The sequence below is a fragment of the Lissotriton helveticus genome, chromosome 5_1, assembly GCF_964261635.1.
Source record: "Lissotriton helveticus chromosome 5_1, aLisHel1.1, whole genome shotgun sequence".
NCBI classification, from domain to species: domain Eukaryota; kingdom Metazoa; phylum Chordata; class Amphibia; order Caudata; family Salamandridae; genus Lissotriton; species Lissotriton helveticus.
The window spans coordinates 1,552,961,753-1,552,989,310 of record NC_136065.1 but is presented as its reverse complement, the minus strand read 5'-3'; the positions used below and the strand labels follow the sequence as shown (position 1 = coordinate 1,552,989,310).

Here is a 27,558-nt window from a genome sequence, read left to right as displayed (position 1 = left end):
GCCTCTTCTCTTTGCGCTCGCTCTTGAACCCCTTGCCGCGTGGCTCCGCTGGGAGCCCTCGCTCAGGGGCATACGGTGGTCCCCTACCTTTGAGGATCGGGTGTCGCTTTACGCCGACGATATACTGTTATACCTTACTTCTCCCCGTAAGTCATTGGGTGTTCTGTTTGACGTCCTGAGCTCTTTCGGGAAGAACTCTGGTTTGGTTATCAACTGGGCTAAATCCTGTATTTACCCGCTTGCAGGTGGACAACCGTCTTTGCCCCGTTTCTGCCCTATACCTGTCTCCAGTTTTGGTTTCAAGTACTTGGGGATCTACATTTCTATGGACCCCAGGGTACGATTTGAGCGGAATCTACTGCCTCCGCTTGCCCGACTTCGGTCGGATGTAGTGGCATGGTGTGGATTGCCTCTGTCTCCTTTAGGGAGAGCGGCCCTGTTTAAAATGATGTCTCTTCCCCGATTCCTATACGCCATCCAGAACACGCTCGATCTGGTTCCGGCCGGCTATTTCCGTGAAATCGAGGGCCTTCAGAGGAAATTGGTTTGGGGTGGACGGCCGCGTATAGCGTTGGCGAAATTGACTTTGCCCTAGTATGACGGTGGTATAGCTTTGCCGGATGTCAAGCGCTATTATTGGGCGTCACAGTTGAGTGCTATTAACCATGCCATGTATGGTCCTGTTCCTAATCCCGCCTATGATATGGATAGGTGGCAACTACCGGGGGGCAATTATAATAGAGCGCTATACTCCAGGACCGCCAGGAGGAGTCTGACGGGCCCCACTGCGGTGGCGATACGTGTATGGGATAGTGCAACATCGGCCACGGGCTGGACGGATAAACTGACTAGGGCGACTCCCCTGTATGCAGCTGAGAGACTGGGTGGTCTGTGGTCCTTGAAGGGATTCGATAGATGGGACCTTATCGGTATTAGCAAAGTGGGTGATCTTTGGGCCGTTGACAGAGTCAAAACTTTTGATGAGCTAAAACGGGAATATAAGCTGAGTGATAGGGAATATTTCCGATATCTTCAGGTCCGCCATGCACTTGCCTCGGTCTTCCCTGCTGGTACTTCGATCCCTGAGTCTTCTCCCCTGGAAGATAGAGTGCTGGATGGACATGTCCCTGACAGCACTATCTCCCTCATATATAAAAAACGTATTAATGCCCGTTCGGACCTTCTTGTACAGCTACGAGAGGCATGGACTGGTGACGGTCTGGAATTAGACGATGAAGATTGGCAGGCTGCAATATCCTCCCCAAAAGAACTCGCTATTCCGGCGCGTCTCCGACTGGTGCAGCTCAAGATTCTACATCGTATCTATGTCACGGGTCCACGATTGATCCATATGGGTTATTCTGTGGATGGGTTATGTCGGCGTGGATGTGGTTTGCTTGCTATCTTCCTCCACATTATATGGGAATGCCCGGCGGTCGTGGTTTTTTGGAATCGAGTGCATGCGGTGATGGGAGAAGTGACGGGTGTCGGGTTACTCCCCGAGGCCAGACGCTGTTTGCTGAATGTTTGGGAACCAAATGACTGTACCATTGCTCAGACTCAATGGGTCACGCTGGGCAACATGATTGCAAAGAGAGATATCGCTCAACTCTGGGGGTCTCATAGGGCACCATTGGTCTCGACCTGTGAAGAGAACATGGATTGGTGCATGTTTAGAGAAATAATTGTGTACATCTCCCGAGGTAGGCCCAAGAAGTGGGGGAGGATTTGGGGTCAGTGGAATTCGTACCGTGGAGAGATTTGTGACCCCCCCTTTGCTGATCCCCCAGACCTTCCGAGATCTCCTTGACTGTACGTTCCAGTGTTTTGATTTTCTGTTCTTTGTGAAGTGCTATACACTCTTGGTCCCCGGTCCCCACCTCTATGATTGTTTGATGCTTGCTTTTCGTTTGTCTCCCCCTACTGTACATTGCAGGCCTAATATTGATACTTTTGCCTCGATTCTTTTTCTTATGTTTTTTCTTGTTGTTTGTATATAATAAAAACATGAAAACCTTTTATTTATCCTCATCTGCCAAATGCTCCGAATCACACCATACTGTTACGCTGCCAGACCCTCGGGTTGTCGGCTGATGAGCCGTGTATTGATCTGTTCTTGCTATTTCGTATGATTGACCGGCCTTGGTGGTTGTAGGTCTGTATCTGTATTCTTTTTCCAAAATAAAGGTTTAAAAAAAAAAAAAAAAAAAAAGAACATCCCTCAGCACCAGGCTGAACATGGGTTGCGACATCCCGGCAGCGCTGGCCATAGTCTCCTGGGAGGAACCAGTTGCAAAAAAATGGAGGGCTGCCATCACTTTGTATGTTGGTGTGAAAGCGATTGGGTAGTGGCGACGAGGCTGCAGGTGGGGCTCCAACAGATCACAAAGGGTCTTCAGTGTCGGTCTGTCGAGGCGGAATTTGCGAATGATTGCAACATCCTCCATGTCCTCCAGTAGTGTCAAGTGACGTATGAGATTAGGCCTCCTCCTATTTGAGATGTAAATGGACACATGTCAAGGACAACCATCATGAGATGGCCATAGCACATCCCGTTAAGGATGTCACAGAAAAACAAAGACTGCCATGAGAAATGCGTGGCACACCCGGTTCCATGGGTGGACATTTAAGACACACAGAGGGCACACCTCTCCATTTACCTTACACAAGTGCCGCAAACAACACATAGGTCAATGTGAATGCACACATACTGAACCCCACATTACACATGTGCACGCCTTGTAGCGTAACATCCACCAATGTGTGTAAAAAGAACATGACTGTCTCATACCCATCTGCTGTACCTATCAGACGGTAATGCATCATGTAAGCTTGGCACACATCAACAACACAATGACCACAGTAGGCAGCAAACTGTCAGTTGTGTGCATGAGCAGATATAAAAGCACAAGTAAGTAACAACACCATACAGTGAGCAAGCCTTGTCAAGGTCAGCACTGACCCACAACGCATTGCTTGATTACACATTGTTGAGTCCACCTTAACACTGTCAAGCATCATCAACCATCAAATGCAATGAGTGACATGGCAGGGAACACAGACCAATGTATGTCAGACCTAGCCAACCATGGCACTTGTGTCCACCTGTGGATCATATTGAATAATGGCATTGTGTCCACAATGATGTACCCTTAACCATGTTGCTGTTGTGTATTGTTGCAGTGTTCTCGATGGACATTGCCATTGCATGTGCCCCAAATCGCGGTAGCTACCGCCTGGCCCCAGCGGTGTGAAACCAGCACCACCCCCTTCACAAGTGCGGTAGCCATTGGCATGGAGACATGGGTAGATGGCGGTGGGCATGCTCCACCACACAAATCGCAGTAGCTACCGCCTGGCCCCGGCGGTGTGACACCAGCACCACCCCTTTCACAAGTGCAGTAGCCATTGGCATGGAGACATGGGTAGATGGCAGTGGGCATGCTCTGCCACCCAAATCGCGGTAACTACCGCCTGGCCACGAAGGTGTGACACCAGCACCATCCCCTTCACAAGTACGGTAGCCATTGGCATGGAGACATTGGTAGATGGTGGTGGGCATGCTCCGCCACCCAAATTGCGGTAGCTACGGCCTGGCCACAGCGGTGTGACACCGCCATGGAGCATTGCCTACAGCCAATGGGAGCGATGTTTCGGAAGGCGTGCACCACCACCGCGGAGGCGGTCATTGGATGCTTTTGAACGATGCATCATCGCGGTAGCGCACCCCGGGCCCCTGCGGTGCATCACTCCCATGGAGCATGCCGTAGAGCCAATGGGAGCGGTGATCGTGGTGGCATGATGCCGTTTTGAAAATCACGGAAGGTGTGCTTCGCCACTGCGGAGGTGGTCATTGGATGCTTTTGAAAGAGGCAGACCTGGACAACCAATTGTTGCAGCCTGGCACCTAAGAAAAGACCCCAGGGGTCTATAAATCAGTGGGAGTGAGCCTCACATTTCCACTGCTCACAGAGACTGCTGCCTGTGACCCTCTCCTGCTGCTTCCGCAAGACACTGCTAGCTGGGACCCTCTCCTGCTGCTGCCTCAAGTGACTGCTGCCAGGGACCCTCTCCTGCTGCTGCCTCAAGAGACTGCTGGCTGGGACCCTCTCCTGCTGCTGCCTCAAGAGACTGCTGCCAGGGACCCTCTCCTGCTCAGGCCTCAAGAGACTGCTGCCTGGGACCATCTGCTGCTGCTGCCTCAAGTGACTGCTGCCAGGGACCCTCTCCTGCTGCTGCCTCAAGAGACTGCTGGCTGGGACCCTCTCCTGCTGCTGCCTCAAGTGACTGCTGCCAGGGACCCTCTCCTGCTGCTGCCTCAAGAGACTGCTGCCTGTGATCCTCACCACTTACTCCCACCACAGGTGTTCCATGTCAAAAGGGATGGCAAGGGCAGAAAAGATCCGTGCCAGTCCATTCACAAGCAAGAAGCTGGAGGTCCTTGTGGATGAGGTGCTGGCACAGTACCCAAGGCTGTATGATGGCCCCAATGTACTGGTAAGTCATCGTAGAGGGAGATGTAGGGCGGGGGGCAGACATGTAGTTGTGCTGCTGCAGTAAATGCCTGAGTGTGTGGGGTTGTGTCATACACTGACAAACAGGCTGTCTCCAGGACGAGGGAGTGTGTGTCTCAATGTCACGGTTTTTACTGCCTGCAGTTGTATGTGTGAGTGGAGTGTGTTACATTGTCAGCCATACAGAGCCACAGGATGTTGTATATGAAGGTGCCAAAACAGTACTTGCTTGGTTGATTGTCTCTGTGTGCCCCTGTTGTCCGACTCAGTGTGAACCTACAGACTATGCCCAGTGCACGCCCACCAAGACGAGATCATATCACTGCACTGAGGGGGCATTCCTCTTGTTCGTTCACACCGAAATGAAGATATGCACCATCTCAGGCCTGTATAATTGCACACGACCACTCTTGTGTAGATGGCTATTTTGTTGGCGAGTCCATGTGCCCCGAGGACAAACACATTACAAACACATATGTTCACAGGACATGCTCATTGAATGCTGCCCAGTCATGCACACAGTGATTCTACACACAGACACAGGTAGATATGTGATGTATGTAGTGGCCAAACATGCATGGGACAGGAGATGTGTTCAAGCCACTGAGGGGGTTCAGTGCAGTCATCCTGCATGTGTTTGAGATCATCAGGGACCCTGTACACGCTCATGAATTCATGCAATCACATCTGTTTGGCCCATGCAGGGTGCCCTTGTGAGGTGTCCCCCAGTTTGGGATGGATGGAGATTACAATTGGTCATGAGTCAGTGTCTTGCTACTGTACTGATAGATGTTGGTACATGACACTGTGTCACTGATCATTTCCCCTTCTTTTCTCCCATACCTGCAGCTCAAGGTACACCAGCATAAGGCCGCGTGGAGGGCCATTGCAGCAAAGGTGCGAGCTCTGGGGGTATCCAAGCGACGACGCACCCACTGCCACAAGAGGTGGGACGACATAAGCAGGCTGGCAAAGAATGTGGCAGAGATGACATTGGGGCTACTACCACGCACTAGGCATTTGGCATGGCGCAACATGACTCCATTGATGGGCCGCATATTGGCAGTGACTCATCTTGAGCTGGATGCACGTCTGAAGGAGCACTAGGCATTTGGCATGGCGCAACATGACTCCATTGATGGGCCGCATATTGGCAGTGACTCATCTTGAGCTGGATGCACGTCTGAAGGAGCATCGTCAGCAAGGCAGGGGTGAATATTTGGGGAGGGTGGCTTTGGCTGGTAGCGGATGCATGTGTACAGGGCCAGTGGCAGCGGTGGGCCATGTGATGTTTGTGGGGTGGTGCTGTGCTGGGTCATGTGAGTGGCTGCTAGGATGGGTGCCAGTGTCATGCATTGTTCCAAAGTGGCCTTACAAAGGTGATCCTCCCTGCTGTGCTTTCCCATAGCCAGATGTGTTAGTATCTACATGGTCATTCAGCATTGGGATAGTGTTGGGAATCTTTTAGGGGGTGAACAGCAGTGTCCACTATCTGAGTGTGACTTCATGTTTGCCTACTTTGTATGCACCATGATCGGTGAGGTCCTTACATCTAACAACAAGGTGCCCCAGAGTACCAGATGGTGCTTGGTATTGCCTAATTTCCATTGTGGACTGTCATGTCCTACTGGGGGGATGTGCTGTCCCCTCCTGTTCCCTCAGGGTCTGTCAGTGGTCATAAGTGTTGTCGCCACATCATGTCCCTAGGTGTGGGCACGGCAAGTTGTGTGTCTGTTACACTTCATGCACGGGCAGGGTGTTGTGCTGTGTGGCCTCAACATGGCTCTGTAATGGCAGAGATTCAGGTTTTCAGGCACTGTTGTGGTCTATGTAGTGTGTTGCTGCAATTTGATTGCAGGGTGTGGTGGTCACCATGTTGATTTGGGCATCTCCTGTACCACATTGATTGGATTGCTTTGTCCTGCTGATGACACTAACACAACCTTGCCTCTCTCTCATGCAGAATCGCCAGTGGACACGGAGGAACAGGAACCAGAAACCAGTTGTGGCGAGAGTAGCACTAAAGCTGCACCGGAGGCCAGTGACACAGAGCTCACCAGCGCATCTGAGGGGGAAGAGAGTATGTAGGAGGAATCTGTGCCTCAGACACAGAGTACAACATCATCTGATGCCAACGGTGATACATCCATGTTGGCAGGCACAGGGAATGGGGACTCTGCATCATCGTCTACCACACAGCGGCCAGTGGCCACCCTCCTATCCACTTCCTCTAGTGCTGCCCGTGTCCGTGTCAGTAAGAGGGGGCGTGTTACATTCACACCTGGCACCGCTGAGCCTGCATCTGTCCCCCCTGCTGCCCTCAGTGCTGAGTCTGTAGAGCTCCTGCGCCAGCTTTGTGTGGGCCAGACAGCCCTGCTTAATGCCTTCAGTGACCAGGATAAAAAAATTAGGCCAGGTGGTTGCCTACATGGAGGGCATACACTATGACGTGGATGGGCTACACCGTACAGTCCAGGCTTTGTCATCTGCAGTGACGTCTGCGCTTCAACAAGCACATACTCCTATTCCTGCTCAGGTGTCTTTGTCCACCCCCCAGTCAATGGCCACATCGGATGATAGTGACCACGGTTTCCATGCGTCACAGTCACGATATAGCACAAGAAGCGCCCAGCAGACACAACTCAAGCGTGCCCGCCCACAGATACCATCCCCACAGAAGAGCAGAGCCACCCCAGAATGCAAAGACAAGAGCCTGTCAGGGAAGAGCAAAGCCGGAAAAGCAATGAGGCAGACATAAGTCTCCCATGCCTCAGAGGCATCACCAGTGAAGGACTCTACTGTCCCTAAAACTTCACGCAGAGCTAGGCGTGCAATGTCTATGCCCACTGAGGAGGTGTTGTATGGCAAGGGTACACCTATCAAGGGCACAGGGCCACATTCCCCCGCCACATCAACTCCAATTCCAAGCCCAGAGAAGCAGTTGGAGGAGGGCACTGTAGCGGCTACCCCTGGCAAACAGGCAAAGGAGGGCACGGTAGGGGCCACCCCTGTCAAAGAGGCAAAAGAGGGCACTGTAGGGGGGACACCTGGCAAACAGAAGAAGGGGGTCCAGAGACGTAGCCAGAGAAAGCATTCTGCAGGATCCAGCACGTCACCAGAGGGAGTGCCAGTGTCTGCACTTGATGCAGGACAGTTGGTGTGTGTGCCTGTTGTGTCATCACCAGTTCCCATTAACCCCAGTACAGGGAAGCCATTTGGAATTCCCAAAAAGTGGAAGGGCCCCCTCAAACCTCTCCCACACACACTGTGTCACAGGTCAGCATGACCCCACCTCCACGTGCCACTACACCACCTGGTCCAAACAGCTCTCCAGCTTGCCAAGCCACTGATAGCCCTACATCACCAGGGTCTCTGTCTTCCCAGTCAAGTGGGCCTTCTGTCCCCCACACACAGCCAGCACCCAGCCCACCTGACAGCCACATGTGAGTGGCAGCCCCCCTCATACACCTGTCTCTCATACAGGTGTGCTAGTCTTGACCATTGTTTGCCACCTGGTTGTGTTGCTGGCCATGGAAGAGTACAGTCATACACACTCACTGTGCAGGTTCTCATGTCCTGACTCTGCACTTCTCCGTGGCCACTGGCCATGTCGTTCACTGCTGCTCTTCTCTTGCCTGTACAGCTTCTCATGTCCTGACTCTGCACTTCTCCGTGGCCACTGGCCTTGTCGTTCACTGCTGCTTTGCCCTTGCCTGTACAGCTTCTCATGCCCTGAGTCTGAACTTCTCCCAGGCCACTGGCCTTGTCGTTCACTGCTGCTCTGCCCTTGCCTGTGCCGCTTCTCATGTCCTGACTCTGCACTTCTCCATGGCCACTGGCCTTGTTGTTCACTGCTGCTCTGCCCTTGCCTGTGCAGCTTCTCATGTATTGACTCTGCACTTCTCCCTGGACACTGGCCTTGTCGTTCACTGCTGCTCTGCCCATGCCTGTGCAGCTTCTCATGTCCTGACTCTGCACTTCCCCCTGGCCACTGGCCTTGTCATTCACTGCTGTTCTGCCCTTGCCTGTGCAGCCTCTCATGTACTTGATGTGCACCCTGAACTGGACACTGGCCCTGTTGCTCTGCTGTGTTGGACTCTCCCCTCTGCCATGGACACTGGCCCTGTTGCTCTGCTGTGTTGGACTCTCCCCTGTGCCATGGACACTGGCCCTGTTGCTCTGCTGTGTTGGACTCTCCCCTGTGCCATGGACACTGGCCCTGTTCCTCTGCTGTATTGGGCTCTCCATCCTGTGCAGCCTTTCCTCTCATGTACTTGATGTGCACCCTGAACTGGACACTGGCCCTGTTGCTCTGCTGTGTTGGGCTCTCCCCTGTGCCATGGGCACTGGCCCTGTTGGTCTGCTGTGTTGGACTCTCCCCTGTGCCATGGACACTGTCCCTGTTGCTCTGCTGTGTTGGAGTCTCCCCTGTGCAGCCTCTCATGTACTTGATGTGCACCCTGAACTGGACACTGGCCCTGTTGCTCTGCTGTGTTGGACTCTCCCCTGTGCCATGGGCACTGGCCCTGTTGCTCTGCTGTGTCGGACTCTCCCCTGTGCCATGGACACTGGCCCTGTTGCTCTGCGGTGTTGTACTCTCCCCTGTGCCATGGACACTGGCCTTCCTGTTTGTAGTTAGCCGGTGCATATTATCTTGCATATGATCAGCATTGTGCGCCTTGCTCTTGTCTACTGTTGTTCTACTGTCACATTTGTGTAATATGTGAATAAAGACAGTTACTCCTGTGGTGTGTTTTGTCTATGTCCTTGCTGATTAAAGTTAATTTGGTGTGGGCATTTGGTTGCCTGTACACCATGCTCTATGTGTCACTTCAACATTGCCAAGCTCTTTTCCCGCATCACATTTTTATACAGGGGTGACAGTGTCTTCAGTCCATTCAGACACTGATATTAGTGTTATCTGTGATGGCTCTTTTGCCTGTCATGCAGTTCTCTTTTTAGTGGTTTGCTATTGTTGGCTAAATTGTTGCCATATCAGGTTGGGGGACACTGCCAGCACATGGTGTGATGGTGTGCACAGTTTTGCATGCAGGCTGGGCAATGTCATGATGTATGTGTGGTATTCCTTTATGTGTGCCCAGCTGTGTATGTGTATGGTCATCTTGTGTTGGCCCTTAGTCCTGGTCCAATGGCCTACATGAGATGTGTGGTCTTGGGTAGTCAAGAGGTGTGCAGTGTGAAGGTGTGACTTTGTAGTGGGTGTGGATGTGTGTGTGCCCCCGGAATGTGATAGACACACGTGTCACCCAGGAGTCGTGTGCCTGTTGTTTGGATTGTCCTGCCCTGTGGATATGGTTGTATGCACATGCGTGAGTTGTCTGTTGTGCACTGTGCAGTGTGTTGGTGTGTCCATGCTGTTCTGTTTGACTCCTCCTTGTTGTTTTGGTCAGTTATGAGTGTGCAAAGTGAGTGACTTGCACATCAGTGTTGTGTTTGTTTGATCATCAATGTGTCTTGAGTGTGTTTGTGTAGACTGTGTAGCCCTGCTGCTCCACACTGCCATTGTGATTGTGTTTCTCATGCATTGCAGGCACATTGTGCCTTTTATCCTCCTGTATGGCATGGGGTGTGTGCTGTAATGCCATCCCCTATGTATGCCACTTATGCCTACGCATTGTGGGTCTGCAAACACTCAATTTGTGTATGGTACACCCCTTACATGTCTACTACTGACATGCAGGTCAGTTCACTTTGATGTCAGCTGTGCCCTTGGTTTACATGTGTGTGTACCTCCACATCACTTCATTTGTGAGACTGTGCTTTGTGGTGCAGTTCTTGGGCCAGGAGTGATGTTACACTCTGGACATTGTCCCAATGGTTTATGTGTGATGTGCTTGTACTATTAGTCAGTGAGGATTGCTCATGTGCACTTCACTTCAGCTGTGTGTGCTGCCCAGTGCTCTGTTCAGGATGGCTGTGCTCTTGTTTCCCTTAGTGGTGCATCTGTTGTTGTTGTGTTGGATGTATGTATGTTGGGTGTGGTATAGCTTCACTTCCTGGGTGTGTTGTTGTGTTTGTGCTGTGCTGATTGGCGTTGTGTGTTGAGGTTGTGTCAGTCATGTCTGTGTGTGACTGTTGTGCTTGTTGTGCACACACTGCTTGTCGTGCATACAGTGCTGTGTGTATGTGGCCCAGCACTGCCTGATGTGCATCCCCTGATGGCATGGGGTGTTTGTTCATTTTTGATTTCATGTGCATCTGTGGTTGGTTTGACGTGGCAGTGTAGTTCTGTGCTGGTGCACTTCTTGTGTGATTTGTGGTATGATCTGTGTGTTTTGTTCCTGAGTGATGAGGTTGTGCACTCCTGTTGTGTGTGTGCTCCCATTGCCTTACCCCAGTTTGGTTGACAGGGTATGTGTGTTTCTGATAAGGTTCTGTGTGTGTTCCTGTGGTGTTTGTGTGTTGTTTTTGTGCAGGCATCTGTTCAGGAATCCCTGTGTGTGTGTTCTGTTTGTGGCTACACCCAGGGTGTGTGTTTGTTTGTGTGTGTATGTGCTGGCAAGTATTGGCAGCCTTCAGTGTGTGTGGCACTGGTGTTGTGTGTTCCTTGTCAGCCACTCCTGTAGTGGCTGTCTCCCTGGTTGTTTGTTGTGTGGTGCAGGGTGTGTATTGAGCTTGCTTGTTGCTGTGCTTGTTGCTTGTTGCTTTGCATGGGAGTGTACAGGACGGGCACCAGGCCTGTGACTTGATGGGGTGGGTTGATGTGTGGTTGGGGGTGGTGTGGTCTTTGTGCCCTGCTCATGCCTTGGAGTGGCCCTGCCTTCTGCATTGTGGGCTTGTGTTGAACGCTGCCGTGAGGTGACCAGGACATTGCTGCAAGTTCGCGGTCGATGTGTGTCCCGGCTGCAGTGTGGTGACTTGTTGGCAGGTGGGTCATGTGTGGATGTGTTGTGACCCCCAGCAGGGTGTCTGTAGTGGAATTGGACCCTGTGTCAGCCTGTGTGTTGTGTGTTGTTTTTGTATAGATGCGTACCTGTGGCGGCGTCCGTGGCGGCCCTTTTGATGATAGTGCTGTAGCAGGTACAGCACGGAAACACATGTAGGGCTGGGTCCATGGCGTTCGTGACTGGGTGGTGTGGACCGGGTCTCTGCTATCGCACTCCGCTGTCGAATTTCCGCCGTCTCTGGTTGTACAGTGTCTCCGCTGCGGTGTGTCTGTCTGTTTGGGCCATCCTAATTTGTTGAGCAGGGTGGACAGCATTCCGCACGGCGGTGATTCTCCATTGGCTTCCTCCGCCGCGGTGGCGGGCGCACTTTGATGGTGGTGCGTGTCGCTCCGCGGCGGACAGGATTTGACCTATGTTTTACTATACTAATATCGCGGACGTGTTTCCCGCAGCTCGTGGGCAGAAAAGGCGTTTTTACGCCCGTCAGCACTGCGGTGGTGCCACCGCCCGACATCCTAATGGACCCCTAAGCGTGAATGTGACCAGCTGAAGGCGTTCTGCGGTCCAGCAAGTCAGCAACATCCTGTGGCCTCCTTTCGTTATGTAGATCTTGGCCCGTGTCGAGTGAGATTCATGTGCAATCTCCGCTGTGAACACACTTGCCAGTGGGTGTGGAGCAGTGGACCCATAGGCATAGACTGTGGCACTTCTCTCCCGTGTTGATCTGCGTTAGAAGCGAGAGTCTTATTTTTTTAAATAATTGAAATGTACGTGTGATTGTGCGTTTAAAATTGACTAGGAATTCTCTGCTCAGATTGCACACATTGCTGGGGACACCTGGGCTGGTCAATAGGCCTCGGGGGAATCTCCGATTGTTTTGGGAAGCAAAGTTAGCGTTTTAGTTTTCCCTGCTGACGCGCACTCACACACCCATCATTGGCCTTAAATCAAGCCAATGAGGCCTCCGTGCAGCGGACACACGAGGCAGGCGTGCCAGCCGCACGCCAAAGGCAAGCCCGCCTGCGCCTGGCCGGGCCTAGAGGCTGGAACCCCTGCTCGACTCCTCTCAGACAAGCTGGGGTGTGATAGGGAGCAGCTCCTCAGAATCAAAGGTGAGAGCAGAAGTGAGTGTGTGTACAGTTTGACTTTAGAGGAGGAGATTGTATCATGCCCTCTGTGTAACTATAACTGTAAGCCAGCTCAGGTTACCTCCTCTATGATTACTGGTAAGGGGAAAGGAAAACCTATTTCCATGTTACTACTTAATTGTCGCTCCCTTCAAAAACATTCTAGTGAAATCCATCTACTCCTAGAAGAACGGAATCCAGATGTGCTTTTTTTGACAGTAACTTGGACCATCAAGGACTCTGATCCCGATATAGTTCAAGCTCTTCCCTCTAACTATGCCATTTTTAGGTTAGATTGTGTCAGCGGCCAGGGTGGGGGAATTGCTATTATTTATAATGATGTCTGTAGATGTAGAGTCACAATTGGACATTTAACTGATTGTGAGAACCTAGTGTTTGGTATAAGCTTCTCTCCGACCTGCACCTTTTCAGGTATTCTTATATATTGCCCCCCAGGTGCACCAGGCAATTTCTGTAAAGATCTTCCAGAGGTAGCTACCAACGGTGAGAGCCTTTCTTCTAATTTTTCTATCTTGGGTGATCTGAATTTAGACTTTGATGACCCTGACTCCTCCCTGGTGCAGGATCTTATTGATTGTTCGGAAACATTTCAAATCAAGCAAATAGTGACTGGCTCTACTCATAAGCTGGGACATTTGCTTGATCCTCTATTGACTAATCTTACAGATATCACTTTTGTCGAGTCCATTGTGGTTCCATGGTCTGATCATTTTCTATTATCCTTTATCTAAACTCCTCAAGAGTTTTTACAACCTTTTGTTAGAACGAAAAAATGTGGGCGCATTTGGTCTAAACTTTCAGTTAAAGATTGGGCGACCAATCTTATAAATTCTACTCCTGTATCTCATTCTGATCTGAATTGGCTTGAGGCTTCTCTGGATGTTGTTCTTCCACAAAAAGAAGTTTACTACCGAACAGGTTCGAATAAGAAAGTATGACAGCTTAAACAATCATGTAAGCAATTTGAAAGGTAATGGAGAAAGGAATTCTCAGAATTAAGTAAGAGCAATTATAGAAAGGCTATTAAGCTATATAAAAATGAAATAAAGCTGCTCAAACTAGTTATTATCATGGAAAAATTATTGCAGTTTCTAATTCTCCTCTGGAAATTTTTAAAATCTTGAAATCTCTTCTTACCCCTCCTAGTCCCCCAATGATGGTGATAATGCTCAAAAGCGCTGCGAGGAATTAGACAACTTTTTCTCCACTTTAAGTTCATACAATTTACTCTAGCTTCCAGCAAAGGGTTTTGGATATAAATGTTTTACCACCCCCACAACAAGCTGTGTTGGAAACATTTGATCCCCTTACTCTCTCCTCATTGCAGGACCTTTTGATGCGATTAAAATCAGGATCTCCAACAGATCCTGCTCCCCCGGCCATTCTTAACTTGGTGTCAGATATAGTCTGTCCTATAATGCAGGACGTAATAAATGCGTCTCTTTTAACGGGGGAGGTTCCTTGTCTCTGGAAACAAGCTAGAGTCAAAGCCCTTCTAAAAAGAAGTAATTTAGACCCCGAGGACTGGTCCAATTATCGCCCCATCTCTTTGCTGCCAGGAATTAGTAAATTGGCAGAAAAACATGTCAATTCCTTATTGTCAGCTCATCTTGAGGATAATAACTATCTCCATCCTACTCAGACTGGCTTTAGGCGTCATCAGGGCACGGAGACCGCCCTTCTTGCCGTGGTTGAAGAGTCAAGGAAAATCTTGGACAACGCTGCAATTATTCTATGAGATCTCAGCGCAGCCTTCGATACTGTAAATGATCGCATTATGATCCAAAGGATGTGGGTTTGCAGGCATTGCCCTAGAATGGCTGGAGTCCTTTCTTTCGGACAGATCTTTTGAGGTCTTTGAAGAAGGTGCACTCTCTAATCAGAGGCCTTTGCAGTATGGAGTCCCCAGGGATCTTCATTGAGTCCCACCTTGTTTAACATCTATATGAGGCCATTGGCAGAGGTGGTACTTCCCTGGGGGATCCATACTGTCACTATGCTGATGACACCCAACTAGTGTGGAGTTACAGTTTATTTATTTTATTTATTTTAACGGTTTTCTATAGTGCTGGCTTGACCCAGAGGTATCAGAGCGCCTTACAGGGATGTGAGGAGATACAGTTTACAAGAACACATAACAATAATAAACATTGCACAAAAAGTCCATATAGCCAAAAAAACATACAAAAAATAGTAAGAATGGTATTTAGAAGGGAGATCCAGATTAGTTAACTTGCAAAGTTCAAACTAAGTTTAGGGTAGGTGGGAGAGGGTGAAAGAGAAGGGGTGAGAGGGAGACGGAAAATAGGGAAATATGGGGTTAGAGAATCAGTGGGAGGCTGTGTGTGTGGTGAGAGGTCGTACGTGGATGTAGAGAACAGGGAGGGTGGTTGGGTGGGGAAAGATTGGTTGTCCCCTATGGTAATTTTGTAAAAAGGTTTTGAAAATGTAAGGTTTGCATTGATTTACTCTGCCTTAATGAGGATATTTGGGTGGACAGTGTTGCCTTGCCAAGCCTACAGGAACTTAATATCAGGTTTAGGAGCCACTGTGTTTTCCACAATTGGTCTTACCGAGGTGTACCACCAGATCGAATTGGAGGAAGAGTCAAGACATACATAATGTGGGTACATAATGTGGGAGAGTGAATTCCAATACAAAAGGATGCCTTTTGGTCTGGTGTTGGCACTAGATTGTCCCAACCATGATATACAGGCATGTATCCCTGCCCTCAGTACCTAACTGTGAGTGTATCTGTTACTCTAACTTCTATTTATGGCCCTGGTGTCACTCTCCCATGTGTGTGCTTAGAGGCCTAGGCTTGACCCTAACATTGTGATGTCCAAGACCTGTCCTGTGACCTGAAGGTGCGTGCCAACCATAACTTCATAGTGGACAGAGGACTACTGTCCCTATCTTGGGTTTAGCACATAACACGGTGGTGGTAGCACACCATAGTTTGGTGATCTCATATAGTTGACCACACTTTTTTACCTGTGCCAGTGAGAGTGTGGCTTATTACTCCATCTTGTGTAAAGTTCCACTGTTGTGTGAAAACCCAGAACCTTATGCTGAACCTTATGCTGACATCCTGTGTGTATCTCAAGTGTGTGTGCATATGCACTTAGCTTGTTGCACATGTGTAGGAGTCGCAGTCTGTGTGTGTATGAGTTTGAGTACTTAGACCAGTGGGATGTTCATGGTTTACCATGGTACAAGAGCACAGCTTCCCTAGGCAGTAGAATTGTATTATCAACATCCTTGTGGCTAGAGAGAGAGAGAGAGAAACTCTGTTTATTTAGACCGTAGTCTTTAAACAATGAGATCGAAATAGAAGTGCATCACATCAATATCAAAAACCGTACAAAATTTATAAAATCAGGCTGTTACTCTCCATGCCGCTTCCTATATGTTATACAAATTTAAAAAAGGCATTTTATGGGTAGCACAGACATAAAATCGTTAAAAAGAATTTTAAAACACATGCTATACATAATAAAACTGGAAGTTATTACATTTAAAACGAGGCAATTTCCATATGTTTCTCATTACAGTACTATCTGAAGTCTTATGGGTTTGCAATCCCTCGTATCTTAGCTTTTACTTATATCTGTCAATGGGATACGAGTAGGTTCCTCAATTTGATTTCTTTTGCTGTTCCTGCACTAAGCGATTCACCCCTTTCAGATAGTTCCCAAGTGCAATTGCTATATCCAGACTTTCCATTCCTATCAGTAGGTTTGTCGCTTGTACACGTTGTCTTATGCCATATTTTATAAATAAAGGTCGTAAGAACCGTTTTCTCACTTCTAGACATGTCAAGCAGTCAAGTAGTATGTGCAACATTTCACACTTGACCCCCAGGCCACATTTACATGTACCATCTGGATTTAACATTTCTGCCTTAACTCTCCCCTCCATTAGCCAAGGAATGGTACCAATTCGGATTTTCAGTATCTCCCACCTAAATCCGTAATTTGGCAGGGTTTCCAAGTATGGGTACCCCGTCTCGTTTTCCCAAGATTCTATCATATTTACCACTGATTTTTTGTTTCTTAGATATCCTATATCCTGCCTTCTAGAGTACTCCCTTCCTCGTGCTCTGAGTGCACTCTTCGTGAACTCCACATCTAGAGAATTTTGTTTTACTCCTACTTTTAGGTTCTCAATTATTTCCTTTATTTTTCTTTTTGCGTCTAATGCCCATGTTAGGTTACTGTGGCGGATTTCCTCACTACACCAATGTGAGACCTTTTCCCCTGCCCCCTGGGATTGGTGCTTCCAGAATCTTACCATCGCCATTTTTGCCTGAGTATTCCATCCGATCATATCTGTTTCCAGTCTAATTGCCTGTATCATTGATGACTTTGGCAGTGACAGTAATGTTTCCAGGGCCTTACCTTCCTCCCGATCCCAGCCTATCTTTCCACATAGAAGGAGCACCTATGCACCGTACAGTACTTGGGGCGGTATTGTGGCCTCATATGCTTTTAGTATCGGTTTGTGTGACATATCCCCATAGTTTTTGTTGAATTTTTTCAGGTCACAAATGGAAGAAGATGCTTTTGCGTTTTGGTGTTCCAAATGTATGTCCCATTTTAAACAGGATTCAAACCAAAGACCAAGGTATTTATATTCTTTTACCGTTTCTAATTTTATTTTATCTAGGTACCAGCTAAAACTCTTGGTCCCTTTTCCGAAGCGCATGATCTTTGTTTTTTCCATGTTCACTATCAGCAATATATCCTTACAGTAATCATGGAATGCATTTAATTGTCTTTGCAGCCCGAGCTCTGTCAGGTCAGTAATCACAAGGTCATCTGCATACAGCAAGCATGAGACCTTTCTACTATTCATTCTCGGGCTCGGGCTTCTTTCCACCTCTAGTGCTGCTGGCAGATCCGCTAGAAATATTGAAACAAGCATTTACAATGCAATGGTTTTGCCCTTGTTAAAGTTTGAGCTGTTGGCAAAGCTCTTGACCTTTTTTTTTAACATAACTAAATGGCATTGTTATTTGCAATGGCACTAGCTTTATCTTTTGCAAATGAGCCCCCAACACACACCCACACTGCGCCCTTCCCACACACACTGCGAGCACCACCACACTGCGAGCCCTCCCACACACACTTTGAGCTCCCTCCACAGACTGTGAGCCTCTTCTATAAACTGCGAGTCACCTCCTACAAAGCCCCCTCCACACTTAGAGCCACCCCGCTCACACACAGAAAGCTGTCCCCTTGTTGGGCAATGTATAGTAAGCCCTTAGAGTTCTATAAATCTTTGGAGAGTTATTTTCAACTTTTTATTATGAAGAATATATTTTTTTGTAACTATACAATGGTGTACAATATATGTTATTGAAGCCACTCTTAGATGGCCGCAGGCAGATGCTTAGAAATTTTCTGAAACACCATATACAAGGAGGTCAAGGTCTTAGAATGTGAGTGCATGTATTGTTGTAAAACATTAATAAGGTACCTTCTGAAGAATATGAAGATTGATGTATTAAAAGTTGCATGGATGAATGGATGTGTGAAAATGTGGGTGGATTATTGATTGTTGGATGGATTGAAATGTGGATGTTGAAAGGATGGATGTATGGATGGAAGGATGAAAGGGTGGAGGGATGCAGGATGCATTGTTGAAAGTGTGGATGAATAGATGCATGGAAGGATGAAAGTGTGGATGGAAGAAGGATGGAAGAAAGCGTGGATGTATGGATGGATAAAATGTTGCATAGATAAATGATGTATGGATGTGTGAAAATGTGGTAGGATGAATGATGTATCGTATTCACAATTTTTATCTTGTTGTGAGTATTATTACTGGAGTAGCACTTCTAATGAACGTAGGATATTTTTTTACCATTGTTTCTGAAGGTATAAGACAGATGAATTTGCTACAGAACATAGAATGAGTGCATGTGGTATAGCTTCTTTAAAAAAAAAAGTATTGCACAGTAACATAAGTTAGGCATTTTGATCAATTTGCTATAGAACATAGAATGAGTGCATTTGTTGTATTTTTTTTAAAACTAAATTTGCACAGTAACATATTTATGTTTTTTGTAAATAATAATGCAAAGACAAGATAAGGTTTACATTTTTTATTTAAGTAAATATATTTATTATTATTGTATGTAAGCAAATTAAACTTTACAGAAAATACTTTTACATTTTTTATGAAACGTAATTTAATTGTTTTTTTAACTTCCATTTACAGTAAAGTGTTGTGTCCTTTTTTTCAACTTATGAAAATATATCTTGTACAAGCCACTTTTAGATGGATGCAGGCAGCTGCTTCGAAACTTCTTTAAACATATACAATGATGTGAAGGTCTTAGAATGCGATTGCATGTATTGTTGTAAAACATCAATAAGGCACTTGAGGATGCCACACAGAACCATGCATAGGCACAATATTACACAGTGACTTTACTAGTTTGAAAAACCCCATAAGTTCTGAAGAATCTGAAGATTGATGTATAAAATGTTGCATGGATGAATGATGGATGTGTGAAAAGGTGTGTGGATGTGTAAAGGATGGATGGAAGGATGAAAAAGTGGATGGATGCAGGATGTATTGTTGAAAGTGTGAATGGATGAAAGGATGCGTGGAAGGATGAAAGGGTGGACGGAAGGACGGATGAAAGAAAAGGTGGTTGTATGGATGTATAAAATGTTGCATGGATGAATGATGTATGGATGTGTGTAAAGGTGGTGTGATGAATGATGGGTGGATGGATGAAAGTGTGGGTGAATTGATGTATAGATGAAACGTTGGATGGATGAAGGATGTATGAAGGATGGATGGAAGAATGAAAGGATGGATAGTTAAAGTTGCATGGATGTATGATGCATGTGTGAAAAGCTAGGTGGATAAATAATGTGTGGCTGGATGGATGTGTTGATGTGTGTATAGATTGTGGAATTAAATTTTAAGATGGATGTAGAAAATGTTGCATGGATGAATGATTGATGGATTGTTGAAAAAGTTGTTGGACGAATGATGAGTGAATGGATAGAAGGGTGGATGTGTAAATGATGGCTGTCTGGATGGAAAGCTGAAAGTGGATGGATGTAGTGTTAGTAGAATGAAATGGTAGATGAATGTATTATTAAAAATGTTGCATGAATGATGGATGGATGTGTGGAAATTTATGTGGCTGTATGATGGGTGTATGGATCGAAGGGTGGATGAGTAAAGGATGGATGTATGGAAAGGTGGAAGTGTGGCTGGCTGAAGGATGGATGAATAAAAGTGTGGATGAAAGGATGCATGGAAGGATAAAAGGGTGGACGGAAGGACGGATGTAAGAAAAGGTGGATGTATGGATGTATAAAATGTTGCATGGATGAATGACGTATGGATGTGTGAAAATGTGTTGTGATGAATGATGGGTGGGTGGATGAAAGTGTGGGTGGATGGATGTATAGATAAAACGTTGGATGGATGAAGGATGGATGGTAGAATGAAAGTATGGATAGTTAAAATGTTGCATGGATGTTTGATGTATTTTTGAAAATGTCGGTGGATAAATGATGTGTTGCTGGATGGATGCGTTGATGTGTATATATATTGGAGACTGACATTTTAAGATGGATGTAGAAAATGTTGCATGGATGAATGATGTATTGTTGAAAAGGTGGGTGGACGAATGATGAGTGGATGGATAGAAGGGTGGATGTGTAAAGGATGGATGTATGGATGTAAAGCTGAAAGTGAGTGAATGTATTGTTAGTAGAATGAAATGTTAGATGGATGTATTAATAAAAATGTTGCATGAATGATGAATGGATGTGTGAAAATGTAGGTGGCTATATGATGGGTGGATGGATCGAAGTGTGGCTGAGAAAGTATGGATGGAAAGATGCAAGTGTGGATGAATGAAAGTGTGGATGAAAGGATGCATGGTAGAATAAAAGGGTGGACGAATGGAATAAAACGTGGCTGATGTATGGGTGGATAAAATATTGCATGGATGAAAGATGTATGAAAAGGTGGTGGGATGAATGATGGGTGGATGGATGAAAGTGTAGGTATATGAGCATTATCACGGGAGTAGCAGTTCTAATGAATGTGGGATGTTTGTATTTTCCCATTCTTTCACAAGGTATAAGACAGATGAATTTGCTACAGAACATAGAATGAGTGCATGTGGTGTAGCTTCTGTAAAAAAAAAAATTGTGCACAGTAACATTTTATGCATTTTGCTCAATTTGCTATAGAACATAGAATTATTGCATTTGTTGTAGTCTTTTTAAAGTAAAATTGGCCAGTAACATATCTTATGTACTCTGTAAATAATAATGCAAAGACAAGATAAAAAGCTTTAAAAATTGTATTTAAGTAAATATATTTAGTATTATTGTATGAAAGCAAATTAAACTTTAATTAAAATACTGTATTTTTAGCCTTTTTACTGAAACATAATTTGAATATCTTCTTTTTGTACTTCTATTTACAGTAAAGTATTGTGTTCTTTTTTACAACTCATGTATTTTTAGTATGTATCCGTTTTGAAAAATGACATTAACATTTTTTGGCCAGCTAGGCATTAGAGCTTCTTGAATGTCGTCAATGTCGGCTGGTATATTGAAGAAGTCCAGTAGAACATTGTTATTTATTTCTACTGATTGTAAATTTTCGGCGTTATCAATATGTACATTTAGTGTACAGTGTTCCTGATGCGCAGTTTCTAGCCCATATATAGTCATATTTATTTCTTCTTCTGGTGGTTGTATTTTCTGTGAAGGAAAAAGAAGTTAGTTAATTTCATTTTTTTGAAGTCCTTTTTTTTTCTTGTGTTGACCTACGGAAAAATTTCTTGTTATATGCAGGCTTAAATAATGTTAATAAGTAGTGAAGATAGTTTAAGAAAAGATAGATGTGAGTAAAGATAGTGAAAAGGTATAATATAGTGTGTATAATAGAGGATTAGAGACTGTTTTGTAATGTTATAGGTACTTTAGTAAAAATACGTATTAATAAATAGTGAGTAGTAGGTACTAGTTTTGTGTTTTAGAAGAGTATTGTAAATAGTGATTATAGTTAATAGTGCAGTGTGAGTTGAGTTTGAGTTATTAGTAGAGTGTGTTTTTTTTTTTAGTGCATTGTTAATTATTTTTGGGAGTATTGAAGTTATTGGCGTAGTAGTATAAAGAGAATTTGAAAACGACAAAATTGTGTACTTAAGTGTAAGTATTAAAGTCATATTTGTAAGTGATAGTTGGGCATTCTTAGTAAGTTATTTTGAAATAGTGAATGTTATTTTTCTGTAATTGTGTTTTTTTATGGTGTGAGTAATAAAGAGAGAGTAGTTAAGATTGAGTAGTAGATTTATTAGTGGAGAGTATTAGTGAGTTTTATAGTAGTGATTAGTAGAATACGTAGTATAGCTTAATTGATTTAGATAGAGAGTATTAGAAGAGAGAGTTTGAGTGAATTGTAATTAGTGAATATAGAGTTTGATAGTGTTTTAAAAAGTAAATAGTATAGATTGAGTAGTAGAGCAAGTTATTAATAGTTTAATAATTTGTACTTTTACTTGAAATTGTGTATTTCTTGTTGTGTTTAACATTTTATTGCTGCTAAATTCATGCACTGTCAGGTGCGTCATCTTTATGTAGGATCCAATTTCTATGGGGAAGTCTGTGGCATCTCTCCAAAGAGTTATTTTCACTGAGTCCGTTGTATCTTTCACAGTTATTGATTTAAGTTTTGTATCTTGGCCAGCAATAATAATTGTTTTTGTTTCTTCTTCCTGTAAGACAAAAAATTAGTAATAGAATTTTTTTTATTATGTTACAGTGTTGGTGTGTAAGAGTGTGGGTGTTAAAGAGTTGGTGTGAGCGTGTTGTAGCAGAATGTGTGTGTTAAAGAATGTGTGTGAAAGTGTGTGAGTGTGCGAAAGTGTGTACGAAAGTGTTTTTTATGAGAGTCTGTCAGAGAGAGAGTGTCAAAGAGAGAGAGAGTCTGTCAAAGAGAGAGAGTGTCAAAGAGAGAAAGAGTCTGTCAAAGAGAGAGAGAGTCTGTCAAAGAGAGAGAGAGTCTGTCAAAGAGAGAGAGAGTCTGTCAAAGAGAGAGAGAGTCTGTCAAAGAGAGAGAGAGTCTGTCAAAGAGAGAGAGAGTCTGTCAGAGAGAGAGAGTCTGTCAAAGAGAGAGAGAGTCTGTCAAAGAGAGAGAGAGTCTGTCAAAGAGAGAGAGAGTCTGTCAAAGAGAGAGAGAGTCTGTCAAAGAGAGAGAGAGTCTGTCAAAGAGAGAGAGAGTCTGTGAAAGAGAGAGAGAGTCTGTGAAAGAGAGAGAGTCTGTGAAAGAGAGAGAGTCTGTCAAAGAGAGAGAGTCTGTCAAAGAGAGAGTCTGTCAAAGAGAGAGAGTCTGTCAAAGAGAGAGAGAGTCTGTCAAAGAGAGAGAGAGTCTGTCAAAGAGAGAGTCTGTCAAAGAGAGAGAGAGTCTGTCAAAGAGAGAGTCTGTCAAAGCGAGAGAGTCTGTCAAAGAGAGAGAGTCTGTCAAAGAGACAGAGTCTGTCAAAGAGAGAGTCGGTCAAAGAGAGAGTCTGTCAAAGAGAGAGAGTCTGTCAAAGAGAGAGAGTCTGTCAAAGAGAGTCTGTCAAAGAGAGTCTGTCAAAGAGAGTCTGTCAAAGAGAGAGAGTCTGTCAAAGAGAGTCGGTCAAAGAGAGTCGGTCAAAGAGAGAGTCTGTCAAAGAGAGAGAGTCTGTTAAAGAGAGAGAGTCTGTTAAAGAGAGAGAGTCTGTGAAAGAGAGAGAGTCTGTGAAAGAGAGAGAGTCGGTCAAAGAGAGTCTGTCAAAGAGAGTCTGTCAAAGAGAGTCTGTCCAAGAGAGTCTGTCAATGAGAGAGAGTGTCAAAGAGAGAGTCTGTTAAAGAGAGAGAGTCTGTGAAAGAGAGAGAGTCTGTGAAAGAGAGAGTCTGTGAAAGAGAGAGAGTCTGTCAAAGAGAGTCGGTCAAAGAGAGTCGGTCAAAGAGAGAGTCTGTCAAAGAGAGAGAGTCTGTTAAAGAGAGAGAGTCTGTTAAAGAGAGAGAGTCTGTGAAAGAGAGAGAGTCTGTGAAAGAGAGAGAGTCTGTCAAAGAGAGTCGGTCAAAGAGAGTCGGTCAAAGAGAGAGTCTGTCAAAGAGAGAGAGTCTGTTAAAGAGAGAGAGTCTGTGAAAGAGAGAGAGTCTGTCAAAGAGAGTCGGTCAAAGAGAGTCGGTCAAAGAGAGTCTGTCCAAGAGAGTCTGTCCAAGAGAGTCTGTCAAAGAGAGAGAGTGTCAAAGAGAGATATTGTCAAAGAGAGAGAGTCTGTCAATGAGAGAGAGTGTCAAAGATAGAGATTGTCAAAGAGAGAGAGTCTGTCAATGAGAGAGAGTGTCAAAGAGAGATTGTCAAAGAGAGAGAGTCTGTCAATGAGAGAGTGTCAAAGAGAGAGTCTGTCAAAGAGAGAGAGTCTGTCAAAGAGAGAGAGTCTGTCAAAGAGAGAGAGTCTGTCAAAGAGAGAGAGTCTGTCAAAGAGAGAGTCTGTCAAAGAGAGAGTCTGTCAAAGAGAGAGTCTGTCAAAGAGAGAGTCTGTCAAAGAGAGAGTCTGTCAAAGAGAGTCTGTCAAAGAGAGAGTCTGTCAAAGAGAGAGTCTGTCAAAGAGAGAGAGTCTGTCAAAGAGAGAGAGTCTGTCAAAGAGAGAGAGTCTGTGAAAGAGAGAGAGTCTGTGAAAGAGAGAGTCTGTGAAAGAGAGAGTCTGTCAAAGAGAGAGAGTCTGTCAAAGAGTGAGAGTCGGTCAAAGAGTGAGAGTCGGTCAAAGCGGTAAGTATTGTGTGCAAGAGTTTTTGGTATATAGTGTGTGTGTAAAAGGGTGTGTGATAATTTTCTTTCTTTTTATAAGCTTACCTCTGCAATAGTCCCAGAAATGCTCATTAATGAGCGTAGTGAAGCTGTTTTAACTGTTTTTATAGGTGATATTGGTGGAGCAGGGGGTTGTAGGATATATTCTGCCTCCTGTATTATTTCTTGAGGTATAGTTAAGGGGATCATGCGTGATAGTTTCGTTTGTTTCGTGATGATAATCACATTGTTTTTGGCTAAGAAATTGCGAATCATAATAGCTTGTCCTTCTTTAGTTTGCTGGTAAAATGGCTCATTGTAGCACGTTGCTTTAATGCAACTACTTTCATCAGCTAGAGCTAGATGATACATGACTTTGTTCTCTTGTTTAGCATTTGTATAGTTTGTTTTTGTGGAACATTTTATAACGTTGGCTCGGATTGTTTTTTGGTACGGTTTGTTGTCTTCAGGTTTCATTTTTTTGAGGTCTTGTATGGAAATCATCTGAAACGAGAGAAAATGTTAGTACACATTCTGAACATAAATTTTTCCCCTTTTGCTATTACCTGTAATAAAATCGCATGTTAATGAAGTTGTTGCATTTTAAACTGCCACCCATAATGCTTTGTGATCACTATAATATGATTCTAATGTACTGTAGTGCATGATGTTGTCATTAGTATAGATGTGATCTAGTGTTGAATTGTAGTCTGTTGTGTATTGTTGTATTTTTTGCTGGCATTGAAATTGCTGTAGCATATATTCTAATAGCAAAGTTCTGTTTGGTGACATTTGTGTTAAATCTATATTGAAGTCTCCCATGATGACATATTTCGAATTTGGATACAAGTTAATTATGCTACTTAAAACTTGTAATAATGTTTGCAAAAGTACATGTGGTGGTTTGTACAGTATAATAAATAAGTATTCAGAATCATTAAGATGCTGAGTGAAAAATAACAAGTCAATTTCGTGTTGTGTTTGATATATTGGCGATAAAAGCATGTTTTTTTTGTAATAAATGGCAATACCATGCTTTGTGTGCTGGTTGTGAAATTTATCAAATAATACTAGGTGATATTGTTCTATTAAGAACGTATTCTTACCTGCTTTTCTAGTTGTGTTTATTTCAGTGAGGCATATAATATCACTGTTCATGATATTTTGGTCCGATTTAATAGCAGTGTAATTTCTTTGCAAGGACCGTATGTTATGGACAATTATATTACACTGTTGTCTATAGCGATCTAATTGTGGTACTGATATTTGTAATTGCATGTGTGTTCTTAAACGTGTCATTTCTTCATGTACTTTTGGATGTACAGCTATTTTGTCTTGCTGAAAGTTTCTAATGTATATGTTGTCTAAAGATTTAGCTCTGCTTAAAGCTACATAATGCAGATGATGTACTTTACTGTTGTTAAAGTGAATGTAAATGGGCTCAATTGTTTCTCCTTGTGTTCTATGTATAGTTCTTGCAGATGATTGTCGCAATGGGAATTGTTTGCGTATAATAGTTATAAATTTCTGTGTATATTGGAAATGCCGTGTAATAGCATGAATGGGTGTCCAATGAGGCAAAATATTACTGTGATATATGTGTTTGTTTTCTTGTCTTGTTAATTTACCTACTGTTTCTTTATCAAAATTAATCCAAATTACATTTGGTCTGTTATTGATAGTTTCTACAAATTCTACTATACCTGTTGCACCATTTGTTAAACCATCATTGACATTTATATTGTTTGTTAAATCATATCTTAATTGCAATGCAATATGTAATATTGATGGCAGGCTCATTGTTTTAGTAGGATCTGTGGGCAACTGTTGGAGTATTTTTTTTTTACTGCTTCACTTAAGTCTGCTGCAACTGTATCTATTGCTGTAGCTGTGTAAACTGGGTAATGAGTTATATGTTCTAATAAAACTGCATTATTTATGCTATTGACTTCATTGTTAGTTCCCATAATGTAAGGGATCGTTTTGCTAATGGTTTCAGGTGGCTCTATTTCTCGTGTTTTTATCTGAATAATATCTTCATTTGTTTGTTTCCCTTCTCTTAATCTGTTTAGTAGTTCAGCAAATGGCAAGTCATTTTGTTGTCTCATTATTTTAGTCAACTCAAATAACTTGAAATGTGTCTGCCATAAATTAGTACTTACTGGCCTATATGAATGTTTTGGGTTGTCAAATATGTATGGGTCAAAAACTGGCTTCAATTGGTAAAAGTCTCCAATTGCTAAAATAGATATTCCGCCAAAAGGGAGATCAGACATTTTTATCTCTTGCAATCTATTATGTATAAAGTTGAATACATTTGCCCCTACCATTGATATTTCATCAATTATTAGCAATTTAAGATGCATTAGCTGACCTTGTAGTGTGCTTCTATTCTCATGAGTTAGCTGTCTATGAGTTAGTGTTTGTGAAATAGGTATTTTAAAAGTACTATGTAGTGTTTTGCCTTGAATGTTATGTGCTGCTTTGCCAGTTGGAGCTGTAAGCAATACATATATGTTATCTGGGTTTTCTCCTGCTTTTGTATTGTAATAACGTACTAATGTTTGGTAAAGTGCTGTTATAAGGAAACTTTTGCCTACTCCTGCACCACCTGTACAAAATGTGTAGCATGGTGTTTCTTTAGTTTTAACCCAATGCAAAAGATGATATATAAAGTTAAGTTGTTCTGCTGTTAGATTTTGCATTATACTATCATATTGTTCTTTTGGCATTATGTTATTGCTTAGTGCTTCTTCTCTACTTGTACTTCTAATCCCTAAATCAAATGATAGGTCATACAATGGGTTTTCATTATTTTGGACTTCATGGAATATGGCGTTATCTTCTTCTGCATCTATTGGTGGTAGCAATGTATCTAATATACTAGTTTCATTGCTATTAGTTGTTAGTAGTTTATTATGTTTATTATATTTATTATGGTTTGAATCAACTGCATTTTTAAGTTCTAGATAGCGTTCATAATACGTTTCCTTGTTAATAATTATATTATGTTCATTTCGCCATGGGTAAAAAAGCATGAGCAATTCTCTATAGTAGTTTTCGGAGTCATTTTTGATGTTAAATCTGCAATAGCGAATTACTCTTGCTTTTTTCCGTTTTATGTAGTTTGTTTCGTCTACTAAATTTATCTCAAGTTCTTCGTCATCTGAGCTATGA

At 44.1% G+C, this 27,558-nt stretch overlaps 1 protein-coding gene across 1 annotated transcript; it reads right to left on the bottom strand.

Moving 5' to 3' along the window:
- Positions 1–20,039: 20,039 nt before the first annotated feature.
- LOC144753696 (uncharacterized) lies at positions 20,040–26,928 on the bottom strand. The gene is made up of 3 exons (XM_078641292.1): positions 24,448–26,928; positions 22,121–22,336; positions 20,040–21,320 (listed from the first exon to the last, which is right to left on the bottom strand). The coding sequence occupies exons 1-3, from the start codon at positions 24,883–24,885 to the stop codon at positions 21,060–21,062; spliced, it is 915 nt and encodes a 304-aa protein (XP_078497418.1). The 5' UTR covers positions 24,886–26,928; the 3' UTR covers positions 20,040–21,059.
- Positions 26,929–27,558: the final 630 nt, after the last annotated feature.

Coding starts and splice junctions, on each gene's coding strand:
- LOC144753696 (XM_078641292.1), bottom strand. CDS start 24,885: ATGATTTCCATACAAGACCTCAAAAAAATGAAACCTGAAGACAACAAA. Junction 22,337..24,447: donor TTTCTGGGACTATTGCAGAG/GTAAGCTTATAA, acceptor TTTGTCTTACAG/GAAGAAGAAACAAAAACAAT. Junction 21,321..22,120: donor CAAGAAATACACAATTTCAA/GTAAAAGTACAA, acceptor TTTCCTTCACAG/AAAATACAACCACCAGAAGA.